General features: G+C 40.5%; 1 protein-coding gene across 1 annotated transcript; it reads right to left on the bottom strand.

The window, feature by feature from the left end:
* Nucleotides 1-1,345: 1,345 nt before the first annotated feature.
* On the bottom strand, nucleotides 1,346-2,318 carry LOC119733770 (monocarboxylate transporter 12-like). Its single transcript, XM_038207138.1, has 2 exons — nucleotides 1,837-2,318; nucleotides 1,346-1,587 (listed from the first exon to the last, which is right to left on the bottom strand). The coding sequence occupies exons 1-2, from the start codon at nucleotides 2,222-2,224 to the stop codon at nucleotides 1,478-1,480; spliced, it is 498 nt and encodes a 165-aa protein (XP_038063066.1). The 5' UTR covers nucleotides 2,225-2,318; the 3' UTR covers nucleotides 1,346-1,477.
* Between the last annotated feature and the right edge of the window lie 5,977 nt (nucleotides 2,319-8,295).

The following is an 8,295-nucleotide window of genomic DNA, read 5'->3' as shown; positions in this document are numbered from 1 at the left end:
CGATGATGATCTACCACTGGGATATATATACGAATGAGTTGTTATGGGCATGGTGTATTTTCATATATGGCAGACAAACGTCGCCTGCACCGTAGCGCAAACTTGCGATGCGCTTGGCAGCAATAGGATCTTCTAGACGAAATTATATAGGGCCTTATGCTAAGGCCAGATTAAAAATACAATACATTCAATGATGAGGATGAGATTGCAAGTGATGATAATGCATTCCAGTCCTTGAAGGTTGGAGGGGGACAATATTTCCTAAGAAGGCTTAGGATTAATCACGACTTTTGACGATATTGTTTTCGGTGTATTCTTTCAAGTGCAATTCTTGTGTGTTGGTCCCATGCTGCAGTGTCGCACCCAAGGGGGGGGGGGGGGTCGGGGGGCTTGAGCCCCCCCCCCAAAAAAGGTTGTCAATTTTTAATTTTTTTTTGATTCGTATTTTTTTTCCTTTTAGTCCCACTATTCAACCTAGTCCCCAGTGCTTACTTTATTTCCAGGCCCTGGATAGGAAACTTTCTTCCTGTATCCTGATTCAATACCGCAATTTGCTAGTAATGGATTTTTACCGTGTAGTTGGTGTTGTTATTTCCAACGTGCATTACGTGTTTTCACGATCATTGTAATTAAAACATCCATGCCTTCTCAAAAATACTCCTTTCCTTTCCAGTTTGCTTTTATTAATCTGAAATGTAATACTGCAAATTGGCGGGCCAGATCGTAACATTTTAACTTTAAAACAAAATTGTGTTTTCATGACTTACGGCGCGACGAATTGATGTTGTTTTAACCCCCTAAACCGCATACAAAAACAAACGCTAATGTAACGCACGTGTAGGCGCCAGACTATTCCTCATTTGCATACGTGTTCAAAAATCTTGCACATGCAAATGATCCAATACCAGGGTGAGAGAGCAGGTAGTGGTGGGCACGTACTGTTCGACACCCTGGGGGCGAGGTTGCCCACGATTGGACCTTGGTGATAATGTGACCTATTTTCGAGTAGTATAATAGGGGTGTAAGTGGCGCCACCAACGTCAAAATAGTCCGCCCCCAAAACAATACCCCAATTTTTTTCTGCGGCCAAAAATTGTGGGCACAATTTTTTGACAAAAATTTAACTTCTAAAAATTTTGAACAAAAAATGTGAGCCCCCCCCCCCCCAGCCATATATCCTGGGTGCGCCACTGCCATTCTGCATTATCATAATCGGATGAATGTTGTTCACACGAGGTATGGCAAGATTGCCACACCCATAGAAATCGCAACAACACCAGACACAAACCAAAAGGCATAAAGCCAGAAAAAGGCATAAAGCCAGGAAAAGGCATAAAGCCAGGATTGCGTGCAACTAATCTTTAATTGATCAAAACACACTTGTTCAATGTACATTATGTCCTTATGCTTCTGTTTCAACTCCGATCGACTCACAGTCAATTATGAAACCCTCCAATGCAAGAAACTCTCCGAGGTTCTACCGTTGAGAATATCTTAGCATCAGCAAAGGCACCAGTGGTACAGCCTGCACGCTGCCTATCAGTAGAAAGGCTGCGGTGTAACTTCCGGTCAAGTCGTAAACCAAACCTTAAAACAGAGACAGAAGGTAAAATTGAAATCGGGAAGTTTCGTAGAATGGTTTGACATTGTTGATCTTTTATGCTATTGCATGGTGTGATGCACATTGCCAGTGATGCCACACAAGTAACACCATGAATTAAAGTACTTCCTAATAATTATTACTTGTATGTTGAAACTACATACTAGACTACTCCATGCAGTGAAGAAAGTGGCGTAAGGAAACGACACTCATATGATTATTAGGCTTATACGTACCAGGCAGAAATCCCAAAGCGACTAATAATAACGTCACCTTTAGCCCGATCCAGCCAAAAGCACCCGCCAATAGCTCGACACCAAGAACCTGCTTGACGAGAACATCCGTCTGGCAGGACAAGACCCCCTCGATGAACAAAATCAGCACCGCTGACGTCATCATTGCCCAATAAGAAGTCAGCAAAGAGGAGGCAAGGTACGAGACGGAACTCATAACGAGGCAAACGGCAACCAGAGTCCACGAGGACATCACTCCGCGGTCGGTGATCAGTCCCTGACTGATTGTACCAAACAGGTTCGCAATGCCCGCGATGGTCACGAAAGACCCCGCCTCCTCCAAAGTGAACCCGTTGGACTGCGCCTGGGACACGAAATACACAATCCACATGAGGTACGCGTAGGTCGTGCAGCAAGATATGACGGCCACCAACCAGTAGCGCGAATTGAGAAGTAGTCCCACCTCGAAGTTCTTAGAGACGAACTTCCACAGCAAACCACAGTGAGAACGGAGAGTGCTCAGTAGTAAGGGAGGCGGGGGTACGGGACCAAAATCGAAAAAATCTGCGGCGAGCCTGGGCACGCCGCTCTCGGTTTTGGAAAAATAGGGGAATCCCCCGATCTCCAAAAAAAAAAAAAAAAAAAAAAAAATCTGACGCCGGGGAGAGAGAGAGAGAGAGAGAGAAAAAAAAAAAAAATATCTGACGCCGGGAGAGAAAAAAAAAAAAAAAAAAAAACCTCACGCCGGGAGAGAGAGAGAGAGAGAGAGAAAAAAAAAAAATATCTCTGACGCCGGGAGAAAAAAAAAAAAAAAAAAAAAAATCCTGAAGCCGGGAGAGAGAGAAAAAAATAAAAAAAATCTGTCGTCGCTAAAATGAGGTGATGTCACCACCACGTGACCTTGGAAAATGTGTGAGTCACCACCACGTGACCTTGAAACGTGTTGAGGCACGATAACAATTTGGCGTAAACAACGCGACTTTGAAAAATGAGGTGAGTCTGATTGCTTATAAATCCAAAGTCTGTCTTCCAAAAAAAATGAGAAAAAAATATTATATTTCCTATAATAAAATGGAGAGTAATATGTTCAGACCGACCGTCAAAGGATATTCTAAATGGAACAAAGCCACGCTGCGTGATTACGTACAGCGGTATAATATACCGCACAATGAAAATGTTTCTCTTACTCGTAAAGTATACATCGAGGGGATAAAACATTATGAAAGTAAATTTAAAAACTTGAGGAAAAAGAAACTTTATGAGCTCAAACAGATTGTAGACGAACAAAATCTAGAATACGTACCGACGGGTTATAAAGGACGAGTTTTGAAAAAAGATTTAATCTCGGCGATTAAAACATACAGACAACCCGAATACTTTACAGAGTCAGCTTTTAGAGAAACGAGAAGGTTTAGAAATTACTACAGAAACTGGGAATTAAACCCCAGACTTTATAACCATGATTTGATCAAGTTTTTTGATTCGCACAAGGAACAAATAGTCAATAAAATCAAGTCAGAATTGAGAGAGCTGAGAGGTTTAAAAATGGAGCTCACAATCAAAATAAAATACGAAAAAACCAAACCGGATGGTACGATCGAAACGATCGAAGCTATTCATTATAGCAAGCCGAAAGCCGTTTTAAATCAAAGTCAAATAAAACAGGCTTTAAAAGAAGAGATTGACCAGATATTTAGAAAGGATGAAAGGTATACGAATCAAGGATCGGGTTGGGTTTTAAAAAAGATAATGGCGTTATACATCAACATCAACAGATATAATCCAGCGAGAGGTAGTTCTTACATAAACCTACCCGAACATCTTAAAATTAAACAGGCGATGATAAACATCAAAAACAAAGACGACGAGTGTTTGAGATGGTGTTTGAGAGCTGCTCTTGAGTTGTATACGGATAAAGTAAAAAATCAAATAAGAAATAATCCTAAATATAAAATTCATAAAGAAGAACCCGTTGTATACACCAAAGACGACGGACTCAGTTTTAAAGGCGTTGACTTTCCGACACCGGTCGATCAGATACCCAAGATAGAAAGACAAAATAATTTATCGATAAACGTATACGGTTATGAGGGTGAGATATATCCATTATACGTGTCTAAAAACTATGGGTCACGAGAGATCGATCTGCTTTTGATTTCTAAAGGTGACAAGCATCACTATTGTTGGATAAAATATTTTACGAGGTTGATGTACGACGTTACAAAACATAAATGTAAGAAATATTTTTGTCGAAGATGTCTATGTCATTTTACCAATCAAAACAAATTAGACAGACATTTCGCCGATTGTAAGGGTATAGATGCACATCCATCAAAGATTGTATTTCCTATGGGTAAACCAAAATACATAGACGGGCAACCAGGCGAAAGAGACGTACCGATATTAGAATTTAAAAACTATAGGCACAAACAAAAAGCACCATTTGTCATTTATGCTGACTTTGAATCCATACTACAAACAACAACAACACCCAAACAGACACTGACATCTAAACCTACTCACTCAGACAAAGAGACAAACACAAAAAAGATTAACGTTCACAAAGCTAGCGGTTATTCGCTAGTTGTCGTCCGATGCGACGGTAAAAATGTGTATCAAGAGACTTATAGAGGCAAAGACGCTTCAACTAGATTTATAACGACGCTGTTACAATTACAAAGCGATATTAATTGCATATTTGAAAAACCCCAAACCATGAAATTTAACGAGCGAGCTAAAGACCATCACGATACAACAAACACGTGTTGGATTTGCGAAAAACCAATTTATCCCAATTACTCGAGCAACTGTCAGTGCCAGAAACCCAGGGAACCCAAGACGATAAAACAAAAGAAAGAATATCAGTACAAAAATAGTAAGGGATTTATCGAGTCTAAATGTCTCGACTGTAAAAAGAGCATTAATAAATTTAGAAAGGTGAGAGATCACTGCCACGTCACTGGTAAATATAGGGGTGCTGCACACGCTTATTGTAACCTCAAACTACAAATTAAACCCGGTTGTACACCGATACCGGTCTTTTTTCACAATTTACAAAATTACGACGCGCATTTAATCATGCAGGGAATGACAGAATACGATAGCCAAACAGAAATACAAGTGATCGCTAAAAATTCAGAAAAGTATATTTCGTTTTCGATAGGAAATCTACGATTTTTAGACTCGTTAAGTTTTATGGCATCATCGTTGGATAAATTAGTGAAAGCTTGTCCAAAAGAGTCGTTTCAGCTACTCAAAAAGCATTTTAAACATCCTGACTTGCTATTACAAAAAGGAATTTATCCCTACGAATATATGAACTCGTTTGATAAGTTTCAAGAGACCAGCCTACCACCCATCGGCAAGTTTTACAGCAGACTAAAAGACGAACATATATCGCAACAAGACTATGACAGAGCTCAACGCGTGTGGAAGGAGTTTAATATACAAAATCTAGGAGAATATCACGACTTGTACGTGACGACCGATACGTTATTACTTGCAGGCGTATTTGAAAACTTTAGAAGAACGTGTATTACAAACTACGGGCTAGATCCAGCCAATTATTACACCGCACCCGGATTGTCGTGGGATGCTCTATTAAAACACTCGGAAATTAAACTCGAACTATTGCAAGACGTAGACAAACATTTATTTTTTGAAAAAGCAAAACGAGGAGGCATATCGAGCGTGGGTGGAATGAGACATCACAAAGCAAATAATCACTATCTCGATGACTACGATTCAAACAAACCCTCGAGTTATATTGCTTATCTGGATGCCAACAATCTGTACGGTTGGGCTATGAGTCAATATCTACCGTACAGCGATTTTAAATGGACACCCTCGAAACCATTTACCGAAGAAAGAATATTAACGCTTAAGAAAACGTCAAACACTGGTTACTTTTTTGAAGTAGACCTCGATTACCCGCACGATCTACACGCTAAGCATAACGATTATCCACTAGCGCCCGAAAATATGGTCATACCCCAAGATTGGATGTCTGATTATCAAAACGAGTTATTGGATACCGAACCTAGTAGCGACGTACAAAAATTAACGTGTACGCTGAATCCAAAACAAAAATATGTGTTGCACTACGTTACGTTGCAGATGTATCTCAATCTAGGTTTGAAACTAAAAAAGGTACATCGCGTGTTAAAATTTAAACAAGCGCCTTGGATGAAATCTTACATCGATAAAAACACGCAACTCCGAACCAAAGCGTCCTCTGATTTTGAGAAAGACTTTTTTAAACTTATGAATAACAGCGTGTTTGGTAAGACGATGGAAAACGTTAGAAATCGAATAGATGGTTATCTACTGAGAGACAATAACGAGAGCGATCAAGAAAAATACAAAAAAATAATTCAAAAACCGAGCTATAAAACAACAACGCCGTTTTCAGAATGTGACCTGTCGTTTGTCGAAACGTACAAGACTAAAACCTTGTTAAACAAACCCATTTACTGCGGAGTGAGCATCTTAGATCTCTCAAAGACGCTGATGTACGATTTTTATTACAACCGATTGAAAGACAAGTACGGAGATCAAATTAGGTTGATGTATACGGATACGGACAGTCTGTTGATTGTCGTTTACACGGATGACATATACAAAGACATGCAATCTCACGGGCGACACTACGACTTTTCGAATTACAATCTGGATCACGAGTTATACGACTCAACCAATAAGAAAGTGATCGGTAAATTTAAAGACGAGTTTGGAGGTAAGGTCATTCAAGAAGCCGTTTGCATAAGACCTAAGATGTACTCGATTTTAGCGGATGACAACAACATCACTCTTAAAAAAGCCAAGGGGGTCACAAAATCGGTCACCGACAAAAAATTAAAACACCGGCACTACTACGACTGCATCTTTAAAAATAAATCTAAAACAGAAACGATGACTCAAATTCGATCTGAAAAACACATCCTTTACACCATATCGCTAGATAAATTGTCGTTGAGTCCGTTGGATACCAAGAGGTACATTTTACCGGATGGAATACACACGCTCGCTTATGGTCACCGCAATCTAGATATTAATTAGGCGGTAATTGCGTGTCCTCGGGTACGACTTGAAGCTCTTGTCTCACAAAACTCCTTTTTGGGCCGTTTTGAAGGTAATAAAGAGTAGGACCCGTCGTGACTTTTTTACCGTTAATCATTTTAAATTGACTCGTTCTTTTTTCCACGTTGAAGATGTCTACGCTCCAAATGGGATCCGTGGCTCTTCTCGAGGTTCCACCCTCTTGCTCACCCGGGTAATATAAATATCTAACCATGGCATCTTGCGGTAATTGTTGCTCTTTTGTTTTAACGGGGTTAGCCGGCGATTGCCGGACCTGTTCTAGTTTAACCGCCTCTGACGGCGCTTTAGCTATTAATCTCGTCGTTTCATCGTTTATAGCTTTGATCACGCTGGGTAATCGCTCGACCCATTGCGTGTTTCTACTCTCGGGATTTAACATTTCTTGAGCGTACTGATGACCAAACAGTCTCTCGGCTAGCGTTCGATTAAATCTTTCTACGATACCCTGCGACCGGTGGTTTCCGGGTTCGCCGACGATAATCTCGACGTTTTTTGAAGCCATCCATTTTTTAAACGCGCCTTTAAATTCGGTACCGGCATCTACTCTCAACGTTTTAGGGTAACTCAAAGGCGACCTCGCGTAAATCTTGACGATAGCATCTTGGGTGGAATCCGCCGTTTTAGAAACCAAAGGTTCTGCTTCGTGGTATCGACTCGCAACGTCGACAACCGTCAAAGCGTATTTATAAGTCTTGCGCTTTACTTTATCCCAGGGTAGGTATAGCACATCCATTTGGTGAAAGTCGTTTGGTGTTTCAAACTCTCGCGAAGTACTCGTAGGCCTGGGTACATACGCAGGAGCCGGCAGATAAATTTGCCAGATCGCTTGTTTTTTAAGCCAATCCCTGATTACCTTTTTATCGAATTTGGTTTTATCGTGTAAATGGTCGACGGCGCTTTCACCTCTCCAATAACCACTCGGGCTATAATACAGTTTTTGAAGTTTATCCATCATTTACTATAATAATAATTTTAAAAGGCTTTATACATTAAATAGATGGCGTCAGCTGTTGCTATGATGATAGGAGGTGCGATCATAAACGCCTTAGCTTTTTCGGGTTCAAACTTTTTATTTTCAAGTCTAAGGGATGATGGCAGCGAAGAGCGTAAGAGACACGATTTAGCGACAGAACAACTCTCGGCCGCTAAATATCAGTGGCAACGAGAACGAACAAAACGACTCGATTTTCTCAACGAACGTATCAGAAAACAAAATGCCTCTAAAGAAACATTTTCCAACGTAGACCAAGCGTTGCGTTACTACAACGAAATGACCGGAGAAAACGTCGAGTTACCCCGCGAACCCAAACTCGAAGATTTTTACGAGCCTAGCGACCAACAAATAGAAAAAGAACTGGCGTT

This window comes from Patiria miniata, unplaced genomic scaffold, assembly GCF_015706575.1.
Source record: "Patiria miniata isolate m_02_andy unplaced genomic scaffold, ASM1570657v1 HiC_scaffold_26, whole genome shotgun sequence".
In the NCBI taxonomy this organism is placed as follows: Eukaryota; Metazoa; Echinodermata; class Asteroidea; order Valvatida; family Asterinidae; genus Patiria; species Patiria miniata.
Note: the sequence above shows the minus strand (reverse complement) of the source record. Positions and strands in the feature narration are given on the sequence as shown.

Bases quoted from the DNA above. Each gene is read 5' to 3' on its own strand.
- LOC119733770 (XM_038207138.1), bottom strand. From the start codon at position 2,224: ATGTGGATTGTGTATTTCGTGTCCCAGGCGCAGTCCAACGGGTTCACT. The intron at 1,588-1,836 runs GTACGTATAAGC...CTCTGTTTTAAG, and splicing joins CGCTTTGGGATTTCTGCCTG to GTTTGGTTTACGACTTGACC.